Here is a 21,260-nt window from a genome sequence, read left to right on the forward strand (position 1 = left end):
CCCCAAGGGGATGGCCATGCCACAATCCCTTCTCCTCTATTTTCCTCTTGGGATCTTGGGCACGCACATACACGTGCCCGGCATGAGTTTAAGCCACTGGGTCCAGAACTTGAACCACAGTCGCCTACATGGGACTCCAGTGACATAGCCATTACGCCAACTGCTAGTCTCTTGATTCCAAATTTCTATGAAAACCAATACAGTTGGACTTTTAAAAATTTATTTATTTTCTATTTTTGCCATATGGTACATTGAGCTCCCTGGAGAGACAAAGGAGACAGAGAAAGTGAGAAATCATTCCCTGGGGTGGGGTGGCCACACTGCAATCCCTACTCCTCCATCCTCCTATCAGGATATCGAGCACACACTCACAGGTTTTTCTAGCCTCCAGGTCCGGGACTCAAATTATGGAATCAGCCATATGGGATCCAGGACCTTACCCACCACACCGCCAGCCCATAGCTGGATTTTTTTTTTTTTAAGAGAGACAGAGAGAGACAGAGAGACAGAAAGTGAGAAATCAGCCCCCAGGAGGGATGGCCATGCTATAGTCCCTTCTTCATTCTCCTCTTGGGAATTTGGGCATGTCCACACACAGGCCCGACGTGACTTTCAAGCCCCCAGGTCCAGGACCCAAACTGTGGTCAACTATGTGTGAGTCCAGTGACCTAACTTTTACACCTTCTGCTGGTCCCCACAACTGGATTTTTAACACATCAAAATTGAGTTTTACATCGCACACTATGACAGTGAGAAAGGTAGTGGTATTTCTGTCAGAACTTTAACCAGCTGAGTGAGGCGTCCTCAGTACTTCCCAATCCTGGGCCCTCTCCTCTCCCTCTGAAGCTGGGCTCGTGTCTAGGTACCTTTCCAGATCAGGAAGCCCAGGGCTGCATCCATATGGAATGGTCCTCCGATTTGTTCCTTCCCCTTTCCTCTAGTGCCTCTCACCTCCCTAATTTCTTGTTAAACTTTTTCTTATGTATCAACATTCCCTTTTAGAGTTTCTTAGTTTATAGGACTTTTTTTTTTTTTTTAAGAATTACTTTATTTAACTTTATTTATTTATTTATTTTAGTTTGACCAGAGAGGGATAGAGTATGGGTTGTGGAGAAAGCAATCCGCCAGGCCTGGGACTCGAACCTCGGTCGGCCATGTGGGAGTCCAGCACCCTTAACCACCATACCACCTGCTCGCCCAAAGTAGTTTATAGTTTACAGTGTGATCTAACCATCAGAAGATTCTAGGTTAGGTTCACCCAGCCTTTAGGGTTTTTTCTGTAAAGAGTACATTTTAACATGGACCTTCTACAGATAATCCCTCTCCATGTGTCATTCAATCTCTGAATGAGTCTAAAGGTGTAGGACTTTAGGGTCTCAAGGCAGGGCAGACCTCAGTCCTTAAGTCTCACCAGTCAGAATCAGCCCTAGCTAGACCAGGAAGTCAACTGGAAAAGCATTTGTGACTCTTCTGGCACATTGACTGACCCAGGTGAGGGCAGTTTTGGTAGCTGAATCTTTTGGTGACCATTTGATTTCTCCGGAATCAGAGAGTTTCTTTCTCTATGGGTATTTCTTTGTTCTCCAGACTTCTGAGTGTATAAACTTCTGACTCGAGTGCTTTAAATATCATAGAACACATTTTATTTTCAGTAGCCTGCTAAGGAAATTACTGCTATTCCTGGAGCTAGTATCAAAGTAGGAAATGGGATCCAAAGTGGTGATCTTCAGATTACAGGTTTATACTTGCAGCTGACTCCTGGCTGACTTTGAGACAGTTGGCAGCTTCATACTTAGGGTTAGTAGAAGATGCTCTGGGAGAGTTGTGATTTGATGAAAAATAGTCCCTGGGGAAAGAACTGGGGTCGTGGAGTAGAAAACTATCTAATTGTTTTAAGACAGTCTATCATAAAGAGGTGAGGTTTCAGTGGATTTAGTGTATGAAGAGTTGTGTGTATTTTCAGAGCCAGTAGATTTTGGTGTAGATTCCTTATCAAAATAACTCTCTGTGATTCATCATCATTGTCACATCTTGAGACTTTGTGTCCCATTATTGTCACTGAGCCCTTAGCAGGTTAGCTCCGCAACTGCCCTTCACTGCAAATTTCTTCCAAAGCACATAATGGGAAAAAGTATAACGAGTGATGGTTCGCTAGAATATACTCTTAGGCAGCCTTTGGAAGTCAGTCATGGGGAAATGTAGGGTGCGTTTAGCTTTCTCAGTCAGTGTTTTTTCAACTCTGAAATGCTATCTTGTGAATGTCGTAGACCTCCCCACTATGAAATGTTGCATGCTGCATATCAATGAAATGTTGCATGCTGAAAACGGAATGCCTATCACCTCGTGTCATCCCATGAACTGCTTCTTCATTATTTATAGGAACTAAGGGAAATACATAATAAGCAGCAACTCCAGAAACAAAAGTCCATAGAAGCAGAACTACTGAAACAGAAAGAACAGGAGCGAAAGATCATAGAATTAGAAAAACAAAAAGAAGAAGCCCAAAGGTGAGTCTTTTCAGTGGATTAAGGACCCATCTGCAAAGAACTTGGAGTGTTTACAATTCTTTGCCTGATTTTTGGAAGTAGTTAGTTACTACACCAGAAAGAGCCTTCAGTCTTTAATTGTGTGTGTGTGTGTGTGTGTGTGTGTGTGTGTGTGCTGTCACACGCACACAAACATGTGTATATATCTCTGCATATATTAGTACCCCCTGAAGTTTTTGGTTAGCTCCCATAGCTCTCCTGAGCTGCTACTCTGTAGATAAATCGAGTTATACAAGGAAATTGGGACACTAGATGTGCTCATTTGCATGCTAATGACCAAAATGGGTTTCCAGTTCACAGCCTTTTAATACCAGTGGTGGTCAGAGCGGCTGCTCTGAAATCAGGCCCCAGAGCTAGCTTGCGCACTGGACTCTCACTGGACAGGACCAGAGAGAGCCACTCTGCCTTCTTTTTTCCAACCACAAATTAACCTTGAGTATGAAAGGAGAAAAATGCACCACTGCTGCATTCTGCTTAGAAGGCAGACACGTTTGTCTGGTTTTGTTTCGGTATTCGTGTTTGCAGTTTTATTTTTACTTATGACTTTCCGCAGTAAACTGTAGAAATTTCTTAACTTGTGGTGTGTCTGATTTTATCAGACATTTGCTTTCTAAATTTCAGTTAATTTTAGACTCCAAGACAACAAAGATAAAAATGACTGAATGTCCCGATTATATGCTGTAAATTGTAAAAATTGCCTGAAGTTAGAGTAAAAAGAAGAAACAGGTATTCAAGGCAAGTCTTTAACTTTACTGAGCTGAGTTGTGTAAACTGCTCAGAGCTGTGCAAGCTTATGGGTATGTAGAGTGTTCTGAGTCTGGGGGTGTTTATTTGGGATATTTTTGGCCAGAGGGTATGTACACTTGCCAGAGAGAGAGGGAGAAGAAAAAGCTAACCCCCCTTGCCCCAGCCCATGGGAAATGGTCACACTGCAATCCCTTCTTCTTCTCTCCCTCCTTTGGGGATTTTGAACGTGCCTGGAGTATTTCTCAAGCCGCCAGCTCTGGGACTCAAACCATACACTTGGCATGTGGGATTTGGCTGCCTTAATCACCAGGCCATAGAGCGAACCATGTTTGTTTATATTTTTGTTGTTAAATGTCAGCTGGGAGGAAGTTGGAGATATCAACTCATTTAGAGCACTGTTTTATGGTTTTTATGGGGTCGGCTCTAGAGACTGCTTCCTTGGATCTGTCAATTAATCCTTTTATCGTCCGAATTTACAATGTGCTGCTTTTTTTTGGGGGGGGGACAGGTTTTTGCTATAGGACGTGTGCACTTGCCAGAAAGACAAAGAGAGACATAGAGACAGAAAATGAGAAATCACCCCCAGGGAGATGTCCATGCCGCAATCCCTTTCTCCTCCATTCTTCTCTTGGGATCCTGGGCACGCATGTACATGCGCCCAGCGGAGTTTAAGACACTGGGTCCATGACTCGAACCACAGTTGACTACATGGGAGCCCAGCGACTCCAAACTAACCATTACACCAACTGCTGGTCCCACAAAATGCTTTTATTTTTCACACTGTACTACGCTTAACTTTTATATTCTTACAGAGTAGAAATAAACATGTCATAATATAGAAAATAACATAAGATAAATGTAAAATACCTGTAATATTACATATTCTGATTCTATGGATAAATCATACTCAAAATTTAACTTTGGAAAATAGGCTGTACAGTAGAAATGGTGAGTTTTACTGGTAAAAACTTTTAAAGCAATTCTTATGGATATTTGTTGTTATATAACAATATCCATTCTCCTCCTGTGAGAAACATTCCCTCTGAGAAACACACATTTTTAAGCCTTTTTAAAAGACATTTTTAAAATTGTAAGGAAAACATTTAAGGAATACTGTTTTGTTTGTTTATTTGTTTGTTTTTTTTTAGTCTGCTATAAAGCACATGCACTCACTGGAGAGAGAGAGAAAAAGAGAAAGTGAGAAATCAGTCCCCAGCGGGGATGGCCATCCCTTCTCCTCACTGGATTTTGGGTGCACACACATATATGCCTGGTGTGTTTTTCATGCCACTGAGTCTGGGGCTTGAACTGCTCAATTGATCCAGTCACCTGATGGACCCAAGTTTAATTTATTGATGATGGGGAATAAAAATGAACTTGTTTACATTATGTTCCCATGGCAATTTCTTAACTCCAAGACCTGACCTTTGTGTTGGCCTTGTCCCAGGAGAGAGGTTCAGGATAGACTCGGGACATAGGCCATCTGGGATTGAACCCCAGCATGCATGGCGGTAGCTTGGATACGTCATTTAATACCTCTGCCCTGGCTTCCTCATCTGTGAAACGAGGATAATAATAGGTCCTACTTGCCTGGTGTCAGGGTTAAAGGAGTTCATATATGGAGAGCTGGTTACTGTCATCATTGTATTATTTGTTACTGCATGTTAATTTCTTTTAAAGTGTTTTTCTGGTTTTATAAAGTATTAAGAAATGAGAGAAAAGTTATCCCTAGTCATACCCTGTGGTTTCAGACTGAGGCCACCATAATTTGAAAGCCCTAGATTTATTCCAATTATTTTTGTCAGCTACCTTGAAAAACAAACAAAAAATACCAGAAAATGAAGTCTGTAAAATCCCTTGGTTTCAACTTCAGAGATTTTTTCCTCTTTTATTTTAAAGTAAATTCATTTATTCTGTGAGCAAGAGACAGGGAGAGTGAGAGCGAGAAAAGCACTCTCAATACGGTCTTGAGGCTGTGATCCACTCCTCGCCGCAGCCATCCCTGGATTGTGGGCATATGTGTTCCCAGTATACTCAGGAAGGTCTCTAGAAATGAACCTGGAATCTTCTAACTGGGTCAGCCTGAGCATACATTTTACCACCGCATGATCATCTAGCCCCTAAGTTCAGTTTTGTTTTTTGTCTTTTTTTCCAGCAAGATTTTTGCTATAGGGCCTGTGCACATGCCACAGAGACAGAGAGAGAGAGAGAAGGCAAGAAATCAACCCCCGGGAGGATGGACACGCTATAATCTCTTCTCCATTCTCATCACAGAATTTTGAGCATGTACACATATGCACTCTGCCTGAGTTTTAAACCACTGGTTCCAGGACTTGAACCACAGTCGACTATGTGGAAGTCCAGTGACATAACCATTATGCCATCTGCTGGCAACTACCCCCACCCCCCAATTTAGTTTTTACGAGCACCATATGTGCATGTAAATGTAGCATACCCTTAACTGTGGAGGAATTTTAAGAATCTGCTTGATCATAGACTTATTTAAGCAATGTTTCATTTGCAGTGTTGGGCACCATTAAGTTGCAGAGAAACTGTGTTCCTATGTGTTTTATGACTTCTGTAGTTTAATACCAGTTTTAACATTGAGACATGATTTTCTGATTCTTGTATCCACTTGATAAAATGTGTTGGAAATTTCCTTGCCATGTTTCATAAATCATGTGATTTTTGTCTTACCCAGAATTAGAGCTTGAAAGCCTTTGTTTCGTTGATTCAGTTGCTGCAGCTGAAGAGCAATCATTCTTGACGTTTAGCATCACATTGACCATGTGGAGCTTTTTTGTAAAAAGAGCCAACACTGTGTTAGGTTGGAGTTGCTTCCTTGCTGTAATCAAGCATTCTTGTTGGCAGACGAGCTCAGGAAAGGGACAAGCAGTGGTTGGAGCACACGCAGCAGGAGGATGAACATCAGCGGCCACGGAAACTCCATGAGGAGGAAAAGCTGAAAAGGGAAGAGAGTGTCAAGAAGAAGGATGCGGAGGAAAAAGGCAAGCAGGAAGCTCAAGACAAGATGAGCCGGCTTTTTCATCAACACCAAGAACCAGCTAAGCCAGTCGTCCAGGCACCCTGGTCCACTGCAGGTATCGGAAGCCAAAAACAATTCTCAAATATAAGTCATCTTCTCTCCCAGGTCATCTGGAACACTGTCCCTGTCTGATCGGGGCCCATCTTGGCTACTTCCACAGAGCTGAGAGCTCCATCTCTTGTCCTGGGCAGTAGCGCTCTTCGTTCTCCAGGACCACTAGCAATCTGTGTAACTCTCCACCACTGTGCCAGCCATCGACCCTCAGCACACCGACATCCAGGAGTCCTCTACAGAGTTAACAGTGTGTCACACAAGTGGGTGACCTTGAATTCTCAGACCCCGATCATAACCTGCATTCCAAACGTATTCCAAATGGAGGTCTAACCTATCCCTGCAGAGAGAACCTGCTGCTCCTCTGGTTTATTTTCCCTGGGAGTTCCTGAGCTGTATCTGCAGTAGGAAGTGGCACCTTTCCCCCTTGCCTGCACCAATGTGACATTCACTATTTTTAGTCCACTCCATGTAAAACTGTGTTTTTTACATTTTAATTTTTTTAACACAGGGTCTCTCCCCCTAGTGATCCTCCCGCCCCAGCCTCCTTGCTGTGGCCACAGGCATGTGCTAGTACCCCTGGCCTGTTGCCCAGGCCAGCCTCAAGCTCACTATCCTCCTGCCTCTCTGGGATTATAGGTGCTAGCCACTGCCCCTGTCTTTTCACCTTTTGAAAAGTATGACAGTGTTTTGCTCTTTGAACATAATTTGCTTCTTAAAAAAAAAAAAAGAGCAGCTGATGGTGTGATGATTAAGACAGCTGGATCCCACATGGCTGACTGCAGTTCAAATCCTAGAAAGAAGGGGGAAATAGAAGATTAGGGATTGTGGTGTGACTGTGCCCCATAAGGGGTGCTTTCTTTTATTTTTTTTAAAGGGGCTCCCCACCCCAATAACTATTTATTTATTTAATTCCATTTGTTATTGCTGTTTTTTTAATTTAACCAAAAGAGAGTCTGAGAGAGGGACCAGCAGTTAGCATAATGGCTATGTCGCTGGACTACCATGTAGTTGACCGTGGTTCGCGTCCCGGACCCGGTGGCTTAAAACTCACGCCAGACGCGTGTGCGTGCGTGCCCAAGATCCCAAGAGGAGAATGGAGGAGAAGGGATTGTGGTGTGGCCATCCCCCTTGGGGGTGATTTCTCGCTTTCTGTCTTGCTTTCTGTCTATCTGTCTGGCGAGCACACACACCCTATAGCAATACAAACCTCTCCAAAAAAAAAAAAAAGACCGAGAGAAAAAGGGAAAGTGAAAAAGCAAAATGCCAGGTCTGGGACTCAAACCACAGTCAGCCACGTGGGAATTCAGCACCTATACCCACCATGCCACCTGCCTGCTCTGGGGGTGCTTTCTTGCTTTATCTTTCTTTCTTTGGCAAGTGCAGGCACCATTTGGGAAAAATTAAATAATAATAAGATAGATGAAAGACTGATCTCACTGAAATATTTATAGTTAGGAGAGACTATTTCTTAAATAATATTAGATACAAGCAATAATGTATTTTTTAAATGTCTTTATTTATTTCCTCCCTGGAAAAGAGAAAATGAGAAAGGGAACCCCTAGCAGGGTCTTGACACTGTAATACACCCTCAACCTTAGCCAGCTCCAGAATATGGACACACAATTATCTGGAATACTCTGGAAGGTCTCTGGACTTAAACCATGGATCTTCCCATGTGCAGCTACCTCACAAAGCATGTTTTTTGATGTACCAACATCAGGCACCTAGTAATAGTTTTTATAATTTGAAAATAATTTCACCATACCTCAATTTTGGACAATTAGTTTGAGTTTCTTGTGCCTATTCCTTGTATAAAATGACCATTTCTTTCTCCTCCAGTCAGTGGCAGTTTTTCCATGTTACACATTTCAGGACCGCATGCTTAACCCTTCCTGCTTTCTAACTTATGGGTGGAGACACTCAAAGAGCTGGTAAAAGGCAGTATTCATCAGAAACCAAAGTAGCCTCTTCCTATACACTGTTAATGTTTTTATTGTACTTATAAATCTAAATTAGGTTTATATAGGATCTATCTTTAGGCTTATATTCCCTCTAGAAATTATACAGGAACACTTACTTTACTAGGAATTGTCAGTGGTAACCATTCTTGGTGAAATCTGCTCTTAGGATTTTATGAGCATGTTAAGTGCCTAAAACATCAGCATTTCTGTGTCTTTTAATATGGAAAGTTGTGTTTCTCTGTCCCCTCCCAAACAAGTGCTGTTCTTGACTGATTCAGATTCTGGGTCAGAGCCTAACTGCTGCATCGTGCTCAACACCCTGGGTGCGGAGGAGAGAGTGTTGATTCTTTACAGATGTGAGCTGCTAGTTCCCAAGCCAGGAGACAGAGGGGATCTTCAGCAACCTCGTGGCACTCAGCACTGGAATGACCTTTTCAGGGAGAGTCCACTGAGGAACTCTCTAATGGGTTTGACTTGCTGACGTCAGATTCGGCTCTTTGGCCTTCAGTATGTAGTTCAGAAATCCCTTGCATGGATGGATGGAGTTCAGATGTTATGGCAGGCAGTAGAGGAGATGATAGTTGTTTGGCTTGTGGTTAGATGTGTTCCCTGTAATGTTTTACTTATCCCCCACCCTCTTTTTTGTTGTTGTTGTTGTATATAGAAAAGGGCCCACTTACCATTTCTGCACAGGAGAATGTGAAAGTGGTGTATTACCGAGCACTGTACCCCTTTGAATCCCGGAGTCATGATGAAATCACCATCCAGCCCGGAGACATAGTCATGGTAAGAGAAACTCCGGCGAGAGTGCCGTTTCTGTTGATCAGTATCTGTCCTCTTTTTGCACATTTTCAGCAATTGTGAAATTGTTGGCAAACATGAAATCCAGTATTCTAGCAGCTAGATTTCTGAAGTATAAGCTTGATCATTTCCCTTTTCTATTAGAATGAAAGAAGGCAATTTTAAAATATATTCTAGTATCACTTTAAAATAGAATTGTTAAAGGTAAGTGTTCTCATCACAGCGTTAGCATGCTTTTAAATCTGTAAGCAATAACTTCAGGCTTTAGATTACTAAGTGTAAACTGCCAGGAATCTTGAAGAAATAGCTTTAAATGCAAAATACACTGTCATCATTCTCATCATTGCCAATGGCAACTTTTGTATCTTTGGGTCAAAGCATCAGTTTTCCCCCTTAATTATGTAAATTTTGAATTATGTAAAAGTAACGGTTCAAATAGAGTTTATCTACTCTTTTACTTTATAAATTAACAGTAAAAAAAATTAGAATTTTGTTTTCTTGTAGTTTATTTCCTTTTACTATAATAATAATTAATATTATGATTATGACTAGAACTATAGGAAGTAGCTTAAAAAAGGAAATAAAGCAATGTGGTTGGCCTAAATTTTTCCAAAAAGAAAACATGAATTACTCATTTAAGAATAAGAGTCTTAGACGAGGTCATGTGTATTACCCTTAATTTTTTTTAAAGATGGGGATGGTTCTGAATTTTGACAGAATTGCAGAAGTGAAGAATTGAAACACGTTTCTCATGCTAGACTGTATCTGTGGGGTGTAAAAGGGTGTTGAGCATGTCCTTGTAGTATGACTCATGCATTCATCTTGCTCGTCTACATCATATCTCTGTAGGACATATCTCAACTGCCAGAACAGAGAGAAAGAACAGTGTGTTTAATCCTCAGAAATTCCTTGTTTTCTGATAGCTGCTTTCTCTGCTTTGACCATGGGCTAAAGGAGTCATGGCCAAAGGCCCAAATCTTCGAAAGTCCAAATCACCATAACAATAGGGACACCTCTGCAGATGTATTCTGAGCCCTCCTTAAAGCACAGTTTTCAAAGGCCTGGTGCATGCTGGGTGCCAGCCTTATCATTCTCTGCAGAAAGAACCGTTGATTTCTCTTAAGTGTGGGCACAGCACTCTGCACCCGGGAACAGTGAACAGCGATGCTGGGCGGTGGCGGCTATGTGTGCCAAGCACTGTGCCCACCCCTCAGGTAGCTCTCCTGTCCGCACTGTTTTCTGCTTCCGCGTGGTGGTTTCCAATGGCCTGAAGTGTTTTACTCAGACTGTCTCGTCTTTGAGATAGAGTGTCTTCTAAAGCAGATCGATTGTAAAATATGTAAATACCTTGCAATAGTGGAAATCTAAACATTCTGTAAACACTGTGTGACATCAGATGGAGCCTCATTACATCGTTTTTTTATGGTATAGAAACCTAGTATTCATGAAATGATTTTGTTGCAACACAAGGTACAGAAAAATAATGCTTTCATCTTAAAATAAGAAAACGTTCTGAAATAGTATCATAAGGAAATGTTACAGGTGATCTCGATTTTAATGAGAATGTATTGCTCTTTGGGGGAACCTGCGCAGGCCCACCTCTGTAGTGCTAGTCCTTTTACATGGTATTGAATCCTTTTCCTCGAGTTGGCTAGCTAACCACCAGCTTGTTTAGATGACTAGAGTTTAGATATGCTGTAAGAATAAAACATCTCATTAAACATATATTTTGCCTTGCTTTCAAACTTTTGCTTTCCTGGTGGAGGTTAAAGGGGAATGGGTAAGTGCTGCCTGTCAGGAAGTCTGCATCTTATTCAATGTTTGTCATTTCAAATTGCATTCTGTGAAAGTACACGTATCTGGGTGTTGTCGTGGCAGTAAAACTATGTTTTGAGTTTGTACAGTAGGTTGTGTTGTAGAAAGAATAAAAGAAAGAAAGGTGTAATCTTCTGCATTTGGGTGCTGGTTTCTACTTGCCAGATCCCACTGAAGGACTAGCTTAAAGGCTCTGTATTTTGCAGGTGATATGTCGAGTCTCCATTTCAAAGCATAGACCAAAAAAGTGAAAATTAAACTGAAAAGATAAAATTCTGGAAATATTTTTTCATTCAAATAATGTTCTGACTAAGAGAGATTTTTTTCATAGTTTCTAACCAGCTGCAATAAAAGATGAAAATAAATTTGGCAATATACAAAAATTAAAATTTCTGTATTAAAATTGCCTAAGAAACTAAGAGTTATATAAAGTAGCAGTATATAAAGACTCCAAACAGTTACTGTGAAAGAGACCCACTAGATCAGTTGGCAGAGAGCAGAAAGGGATATTCACAGATAAAGAAAAGTAAGTGATTAAAAAGATACACGAAGAATGCTTAATTTCTTTGGTGACCAGGAAAATGCAAGTTTAAAAAGAAAAAAAACAAGGTAGCAATTTTCCTCTATCAAATAAGCAAACCTAGAAGTGTGTTAAGAGTATCAGAAAGTGGACATAATAGGCATTATCAGCATGATTGTATAAATTTGTTATAAGCCACTTGGAAAGCAACTTAACAATACTTACTCAAATTCTCATTTCCCTTGATCCAGAAATTCTGTTTTTCTCCCTCCTTGAGGCTTTTTCTTGGCCCATGCACAAATACAAGGAGACTTCAAAAAGGAAAAATGGAATTAAAGCATGAGTTTATTTTTGTACAAAAAAAAAAATTTGAGAGCCATGCATGGCTTTTTTTATTATATATATTTTCCATAAACTTTTTGAAGTCCCTGTATGTAAAGCAGTGTGTGCATGGATATTTACTGCAGCATTGTTGAAAAAGAAAAAAAAAAGAAGAAGAAAAAGAAACAACCCAATGTCCTTCAATAGGAAGGCAATTTCAGTAAATTATGACACAGCTAAACAAAATAATGAAGATGTTTTAAAACTTATGCAGAGTTACAGTTACAAGGAAGAGCTCCATTTACAAAAGCAGAAACAATATGTACAGTTGCATTATAGTTTAAAATAAAACTATATGTATGTATATGTAAGTGTTTATATATATATATGTAGTTAACCATTTTGAATCATATATATCAAACTGTTATCAGTGGTTACCACTGGGCAGTAAAGAGTGAGTTTTATGTTTAATTTTATGTACTTCTGTATTATTATAAATGTATCATATTTTAAATTTTTTAATAAAATACAAAAAATAAATCCAACTTTAAGGACATGTGTACTAGAGAATGCCTACCCGCAACTGGAATGATATTTACTTTATCTTAGACATCCCAAATATGCAATGAACTGTGGAATGTTTTATGAAACGTTATTTATTGGCTAACCAAAGAGCCAGCAGTGTCTTCGTTTTGTACTACAAAGTGCATTGTGACACTCCAGGTACCATTCAATTATCTTGTTTTTAGTTTCATGAAGATAGCAATCAAGGAAAAAAGATAGAAGCTGATATGTAATAGCAGTGTTTTTATTTCACGAAGTTTACAGTTAAGAAACATGAGCTTGAAAAATACATTGTGGAATGTTACTGTCAGTTTCTTGGTTGACTGTGGATGCTCTAATCTCAGTCATCAGATTACATTTCTCAAACACCTTTGAAAAATAGCTAACTATACATGTTAGATTTTAGAAGTCTAACAATATTCCTCGTCTTTCATCATTGTCATCATTGTTGTTGTTTTTAATTTGCTAGAGGGCATGTGCCCTCACCTGAGAGAGACAGAGTAGGTTGAGGGGTAGCGAGATAGCTCCCCTCGATGCCCCACCCCATTTGGGTTGACCCTGTTATAATGTCTTCTCTTTCATTTCTCCTCTCAGGATTTTATTGACACATACACATGCACGTACACCTGGCCTGTTTTTCAAGCTTCTGGGTCCACTCTCAAACTGCACAGCCAGCCATGTGGGTTCCAGCTGTCTTGACCACTATGCCACCTGCTGGCCCTTTTTTTATTCTTTAATGCAAATTCATTTTGGGTAAATCAAATTGGCAAATGCACTTGTTTTTTAGTTTCTTATTTATTTCTTCCACGAGAGAAATATATTACAAGAGTGAGAGAGACAAGCCACTTTCAACAGGGTCTTCACACTGCAATCCATCCCCAGCTTCTGCAAGCCCAGATCATAGGTGTGTGTGTATGCATGCACCTAGCCTGCACAGGGAGACCCCAAGGTGCAAAGTGAGGGCCTTCCAGTGTGGGCCCAGTATTGCAGTGTTGCATTGACACTGTGCTAGGATGGCTCCTATTTTCTAGAGCAGTTATGGGGAGGGCACTTTAAAATTTTTTACTTTTGGGAAAGCTTGGTTATCAGCCTAATTATCTTTTAAAAAAAATTTTTGTGGTTAATAAAAATTTAATATAATGGTTTATATGTAGTCCTCTTCTAAATGCTGTTAACACCAAAAAAAAAAGTATAAGATGGTATCTGCCATCCATATGGTTGAAATCTTTTTAGAAAAATTGGGAGAAAGACATGAGAAAGCAAATATTTGATGAAGTTCTTATTCTGCTGGGAGGAAAGGAATCTGTGTGAACTGATATGCTCAGAGGAGACTTCTTTTTTTTAATTATTTATTCAATTTCATTTATTTATTATTCTTAATTTGCGATAGTGTGTGTGTATTCACCAGAGAGAGACAGTGGGGTAAGGAGAAATGGGGGAAAGGGGTGCGGGGAGTGAGAAAGCAAGCCACCAGGTCCAGGATTTGAACCACAGTTGGCCATGTGGGAGTCCAGCACCCTAATCAGCATGCCACCTGCTGGCCCAGATGAGACTTCTTAGTGGAAGCAAATCTCCAATCAAGGCTTAGGGACTTAGAAAATATGACTTGTCTTCTGATCTAGAGGCCCCAACACTTATTATTATTAGAAGAAAGTAAGCATTGAGAAGCCCCCTGCCCAGTGCTATTGAGGTTAGTCTTAAGAACATGGTGGCACCAGCAGTTGGCATAATGGCTATGTTGCTGGACTCCCATGTAGTCGACTGCAGTTCAAGTCTCGGACCTGGAGGCTTAAATTCACACTGTGCACATGTGTATGCATGCCTAAGATCCCGGGAGGAGAATGGAGGAGAAGGGATTGCGATGTGGCCATCCCCCCCTCCCTAGGGGGTGATTTCTTGCTTGCTTTCTCTCTCTGTCTTTCTGGCGAGCACATGGACCCTATAGCAAAAAACCTCTCTCCCACCAAAAAAAAGAACAATGGCTGATGTCTAAAGGCTTGTCATTGAACTGGTATAACTCTGAGTGCTTCAGAATTGCTTAGGCAGTTTCGTGAAAGTAACCATGTCAAAGCTTACCCCAGAGATTCTGGAAACTTTTTTTTTGGCTGGGGAGGGGGGTGGGGGCTGCCATGGGATACGTGTGCTCACTGGAGAGGGAGAGGCAGAGAGAGAGAAAGTGAAAAGTCATCTCCACAGGGGAGACAGGCATACACACATGTGCACCTAGTGTGATTTTCAAGCCCCTGCATCTGAGACTTGAACTGATGTCAGCCATGTGGGAATTTAGTGCCTTAACCACCATGCCATCTGAGAACTTTTAGCTCATGTATAATATTCAAAAATTCTCTCTGTGTGGTTTTGTTAGGGCGTCAGTTTCAGGAGCCACTGATCAACCTAATCTCTTTTTCCTGTCAGGACTAGTCCTAAATCATTTCTGGAAAATAACCTCTTCTTGAAAATATTGCCATCAGCCAGTCAATCCATTCTGGAAATTATGTATGTTCTTACTCTTATAAACAATTCAAATGTATGTTTTTCCTTTTATATCTCTTGATGAATAATTTTTTTAAGTGTGGTCATTAACTTTTTCCTCTACATTTCTTAAATTTTTGTAAGCTCACATCTGAGCTCAACTTGTTCAGTAATAGTTGGCTGTAATAACATCACTGCTGTGGGGAGAGACCAGTATATACCTGGGATGACAGGGGTGGGTCAGATCCGGCCTACTTCCTGCTCGTAATAAAGTGTTCCTGGAACACAGTCAGTCTCATTCATTACAGACTGTCCTCAGCTGCTTTTGAGGTACAATAGCAGATGAGCAGTTATGACAGAGAGCAAATTTGTCAACCCCTTGATTAAAGCTTTAGAGAAGACGTCTAATATCCCCCTATCCTCACTTTGGGAGAACCTTGTATTTGAACACTGGCAAATCCATGAATACAGGCTGCTGCCCACCCCCCACAACACATCCCAGGCAGCCACCACTGGCTGATCTGAGTCGGTACACAGTTTAAACCTCTTTTCAGTCGTGTTCTGTGAGAGAAGGAATTTCTATTTCCCTCCTTTGTGACAAAGTCAGAGATTTTCTAAATAAGTAACACTATCTAGATGGCAGCATTGAACACACAAACATTGAATAAAGAGGAATAATACCTCGTCCAAAGGCTGCTGTATACTTGTGACTTGCACCATAACCTACAATATGCAGTGTGTAATTACCATCATTTCATAGACTAGATCTGTTAAATAGTTCCAGAAATATGAGTGATACCCAGAGTTTGTGTTTCACCTTAATGAGGTTCCGCTAGAATCATCTCTAAATCCTTAAGGGTATTTCTGTGGACCTCGTTAAATGAAATTCGTGTGTGTGTATGTGTGTTTGTATATATATATGTGTGTGTGTGTTTTTGTGTGTGTGTGTACACACACAAAAAAGTGGAAAGTCATGATACATTTTTGTATAGAAAAATATGCCATGACCTGACCAACAACCTAATACACACACACACACACACACACACTGCTAAGGTTATTACCATAGGACACGTGTTCACTGGAGAGAGATGGCAATGGGGAAGTGAGAATTCACTGACTCTCTTCAGGAGATGGCCACACCACAATCCCTTCTCTTCTACTCTCCTCCTGGGATTCTGGGAACACACGCATACACACCTGATGTGATTTTTTAAGCCGCCAGGCCTAAGACTCAAACCATAATTAACCATGTGGGAGTCCAGCACTTTAGCCACCACACACCTGCTTGCCTAATGAAATTATATTTAACACCAAGATTGCTCATAATAAAATCTGCCTTATAGTCAACAGTGGATTAACGTACTTTATATAAAAGTCCACTTTATAGCCAACCACACCAGAAAGAAGTTTGTGTACCTAACTTCTTGATCTACCATAATCTTATACTTCCCCCAAATTGGATCAGCATTATGGGTAAAGTGTCCCAAACCCAGAAAGAAAGATTTCTCATTTTCACATCTTGACCTTTGTGCATTTTCTAAGTGGCTGATTTCATTTAGATGTTTAGAGTGGAGTTTTATTTCTTTTTCATTTTTTTGCCAGTGAGCATGTACATTTGCCAGAGAGGGACAGAGAGAAAGGGAGGAAGAAAGCACCTCTCAGTGGGACATGGCCACATCACAGTCTTCTCCTTCATTTCTTCATCCCATTGGACTTTGGGTCTCATATGCATACATACCTGTTGTGTTTTCCAAGGCACTGAGGCTAGAATTCTAATCATGCAGTCACCCATGTGGAATCAGGTCTCAACCACTAGACCACGAGACCAGCCCAAGAGTGAATTTTCGTTGTGCTATCTGAATCTTAAAATTAAAATGTAATAATTCATCAAAATTGGTAGATCTCTATAAGAATGAATTAAACTCACTGAGACTTGTTTGCACTGTTGATGAAACCAGTGAAGTTCCCTACTTAAAAGTGAAATACTGGTGTTACTATAGCCCTTTGGGTTGGGAGCAGCTCTTGCCTACAGAGTTAAGAGGTTGGGGTAACCAACCCCCCAACTCCTGAGTACAGAGTACACAGCACTGTAGCAGCTCTCTGTCATGTTGGGGGCAGGTTAAGGTAAGATCAGTTAACTAGGATGGGAGCTAGACCTGCTTATCTGGTAGGATGTTTTCACTGGGTTTCAGATCCAAATCCAGATGTCTGCTAAAAGTCTTGTTTACCAGAGAAAACCCTGTGTCTCAAGGGGATGACAGTAGATAGGACATAATTTAGTAAAGCAGCTGGCATTTGAAGAGGGCCAAATTGGATAGCTGGCATTCCAGACAGGCGCACTGATCAGAAAGCATCTAGAGCCCCTGAAGGATTGCTAAGGTGAGAAGGCAAACCCACAGGGACCCAGGGTACCAAGCAGGGAACTCCCATAACAGAACCAAAGAGATTGTTGCCTAGAATGAGTGTAAAAGGGAGGGCAGGCTTTTTAGAAGAGGACCAAAAACCCGGATAAGAGAACAATAGCACAAAGTCACAGTTGGACACCAGGAAAGATGGCTTACAAAAATCTGTCATTAAGCACTTCTCATATCCTTGGCAATGGTCTCAAGATCTATCAATCCTCATAGCCACTATAATATGACAGGTATTGTTATCTTCATTTCATAAATTAGGAATCTGGGTTAAATTTGCCGTAAGTAGAACTGGTATTTAAATCAAAGCAGCCTGTTTGCAGAACCCTATTCTTGATCATTCCACTTTGGAATCTTTTTTTTTTTTTACAAGGATAACTACCAAATACAGGTCTTAGTGTTGTTGTTGTTTTTCTTTTTTTTAATTCATTCATTTATTTTAATTTAACCAGAGAAAGAGAGAGAGGGAAAGTGAGACAGCAAGTCACCAGGTCCAGGACTCGAACCATGGTCGGCCATGTGGGAGTATCCAGCACTTTAACCACCACACCACCTGCTGGTCCCTCTCACTTTGGAATCTGGAGGCTAAGCTATTTCGTATTTGACTCAAGCTCCTAACTCACTCCTGCCTGAGGTCACCTTTGGACCTAGACAGAAGAGGACTGGGCTTGGCTGCTGAATCTGTTGAAGTGGAGGAGGCCCTGGTGTGCTAGCTTAGAAGCAGCTATGTTTCCAGTGCAGAGCAGCTGCAGACTTACAGTGTGTCCGTAACACTCCAGTAAATATTGACGAGGCTGGAAAAGCGTCCATCTATCTGAGTTTAGCATGGAGAAGAACCAAGTGGAAAAATTGTCCTCTTCAGTCCTCATGCAGAGAAATAGTTGGGGCTGCCCAGAAAAAGGAAGAGAGCAACGAAACGATGACGTGTGAACAAGAATGACCAAACTGTGAAGCAAAAAACAAAACCTATGGACATTTGCTTGCACTTCATCCACAGGAACTCTTCTTTGGTTGTTTGGAGAATTCTCAACTTCAAAAATTGTTTTTATTCATGACATAAAGGCTCCCTGAGATGGAGCGGCCAACACCAACCCTATACATGCTGAATATTTTGTCAGTAATGTGGAGAATTAAGTAGTAAGCCTACCTACTACTTTCTCCTTCCCTACCCTAAATTGTTTCTTCAAATAAGCAGATCAGAGTGACACTCTATTCTCTCTATACTAAGTACAGGTAGATGTTTGGTGTAGTAGTTTTTTGTTTTGTTTTGTTCTTTTTTTACTGAATACCTGAGTGGAGTAGACAACCAGTATTTTGGCCAGATTGTTCAAAGTCATTGTTTAAGATCCTGCCTACTAGTTTATGTGATTTCTATAAAACGATGGTAATGCCCAATGAAGTGTTGGGTATTTTACCTCCTAGATATGGATGAAAGGGAGAATATAACTTAGGGTCTCTGACAAACCCTTGACTTAAAGTAATGAAAATAATGTATTTATTTATTTGCCACAGGGGATGTGCTCTCAACAGAGATAGAGGGAGAAAATGAGAAAGCACCTCAATGGGTTGACCACACCACACTCCCTTCTCCTCTCAGAGATTTTGGGCACACTTCTCAAGCTGCAGGGTCTAAGACTCATGCATTTGGCTTGTGGGACCCAGCTTCCTTAACTACCACACCAACTGGCTGGCCCCAATAATTAATCTTCTCCTTTTCTTACTTCCTTCTTTTCTTTCTCTCTCTCTCTTTCTTCCTTTTCTTCTTTCTCTCATCAGAAGGCACATGCACTCATCAGAGAGAGAGAAAAATGCATCCTCTATGGGGAGTGTTCGCACCACAATCCCTTCTCTTCCATTTTCCATCCTGTTTGGATTTTAGGCACACACACGTATGTGCCTGGCATGTTGTTCAAGCTATTAGGGCCAGGATTTGAACCATGATCAGCGATGTGACATATAGCTCCCTTAACCATAGGCTATAGAATCAGCACCAAAATAATTTTCTAATAGTGAATGTAATTATCCCCCTGAGTTGTGCTTTGTTGTTCATAAAATAGTGGAGATAACTTGTAAAGATAAGTAGAACCGTTCTGACCATTTTGCATGATCCCTTTGAGTCAAAATTGAGTGCAAACGTTAAAAATTCTTGGTATAATAAATAGCTCTTTTAAAACAAGCAGAATCATATATTCTCATGTACTTTTGTGAATATGAAAATTAAATTTGTTTAAAAAAATCACCTTAGGACCTTAGTAAAATATATTATTGCTGCCAATAATCACTTTGTAGTTTTTCTCATCATCGGTCCATGGAGCTTTTAAAGGACTAAACCCAGCAGTCAACTTTGTTTCCTGTGGAAACCATCTAAGGCTGTGCTTTTTATCGTCCTTGTCCCTATGCTGGGTAAATACAGCTTGGTTATTGGCGGTTCTTACAGTACTTACATTTATATTGATTGCACCTTGCTTTCAACTTTAAATAATAAACCTGTCACATTCGTTTTATTAATTCCATGACTTCCTGAGTGATGGAGCCTGTCAGGTCACTTTCCAATTTAAAATAACTCTAAAAATTCAAGCTATGTGCCTGAGGGCTTCAGGTACTTTATCTTAACTGCCATCTTTAGATAAAGAAAGAAAAGGGTTTAAAAAGGACCAAGAATAAGAACTTGAATTATAGGGCTTTCCATTTTTTCAGGGTTACTGTTTGGAGGCCATTTTTCCAGATCTTTAGACTAAGGTGCCCAGCACTAAGCTGAAGGGGCAGAGGCTCAGGGCTTTGCTGTGCAGGGGGTGTGGTGCATCCAGTGGTTGATTCACCTCTTCTGAAATTTAACTTTGGGACTTTCCTGCAGGTAGACGAAAGCCAGACTGGAGAGCCAGGATGGCTTGGAGGAGAATTAAAAGGAAAGACAGGATGGTTCCCTGCAAACTATGCAGAGAAGATCTCAGAAAATGAGATTCCTACTCCGGGAAAAGCAGCAACCGATACGACATCCACCCCAGCCCCAAAGCTGGCACTGCGCGAGACCCCCGCTCCTTTGGCAGTGAGCTCTGCAGAGCCTTCCACAACCCCCAACAACTGGGCCGACTTCAGCTCCACGTATGTGTAGGCATGCTGTTCTTGACAGGTTTTTAATTCCACTTTAATCATTGTTTTCTTTTCCTCTAAGTGTTTTATGGCTGGGTTGTCCCTCTGTGTAAGGAATCTGGTTCGTTGTCATTACCTCTTTCTCTGGCTGGTCTACTGGCAAATCGGAGATTATAGTCTCTGAATGGATTTAATATCATTGCTCAACTATGATTTACGGTACAAAATAAAGCCTGTTATCTTGTTTCATTTCATAATTTATCTGTATCTTTCATTTTTGTGAAAGGAAAGAGGAATACGGTTTCCTAATATCTGTTTTGACATCAGTGTCAGTCAGCAAATAGTCATTTCCTACATGCAAATAGTACTTTTTTGCTAGGCAGAAACAGAATTGGATTCAGTCTTATGTGTTTGAATAAGACACCAAGTTATTTCCTTTAAAGCTTTCTGTTTTCATTCGTCTTGTACAAATGTCCAGGAGAGGGAGTGGTGAGTGCCCTTGGTCCTCAGGAAACACCATGAACAACACAGTGTGTAAGCAGAAGCTCGAGACAACTGATGACACCTGGGCCCAGCTTCCGGGCCTCGGCCCACATGGGCAGTTGTCTAAAACCATTTTAAGCTAATATGCAGATAAGACTGATTTGACAAGAAATGTCTAAAAATCTTTTTCAAATCTAATCATCTTTCAGAAGAAACAAATCAAAGGTAAGGAGTCAGGAAGTATTAGAGAGAAATAACAAATGAAGCAAATAGAAGAAAGAAAAATAATGACCAAGGGCAGAAGGTGCTGGAGGGAAGGGTGTCAGGAAGAAAAGATATTCATACTTACATCTTCCTAGAGAAGGCTGAAGGTGCTGGAGAATGTCCTCCCCATTGAACTTGCTAAAAAAAAAAAAATATATATAT

The 21,260-nt window shown here is 40.8% G+C and overlaps 1 protein-coding gene across 1 annotated transcript in view; it reads left to right on the forward strand.

Annotated features, from left to right (window-relative positions):
* The window catches only part of ITSN1 (intersectin 1), a 268,969-nt gene that overhangs the window by 162,281 nt on the left and 85,428 nt on the right, over positions 1–21,260 (forward strand). The window contains exons 19-23 of the mRNA XM_006153903.3: positions 2,380–2,507; positions 6,165–6,394; positions 9,019–9,140; positions 10,921–10,935; positions 20,116–20,363. Coding sequence (XP_006153965.1) covers positions 2,380–2,507; positions 6,165–6,394; positions 9,019–9,140; positions 10,921–10,935; positions 20,116–20,363 — 743 coding nt within the window. The remainder of the gene's footprint in view (positions 1–2,379; positions 2,508–6,164; positions 6,395–9,018; positions 9,141–10,920; positions 10,936–20,115; positions 20,364–21,260) is intronic.

Source organism: Tupaia chinensis, unplaced genomic scaffold (assembly GCF_000334495.1).
Source record: "Tupaia chinensis unplaced genomic scaffold, TupChi_1.0 Scaffold000392_1, whole genome shotgun sequence".
In the NCBI taxonomy this organism is placed as follows: Eukaryota; Metazoa; Chordata; class Mammalia; order Scandentia; family Tupaiidae; genus Tupaia; species Tupaia belangeri.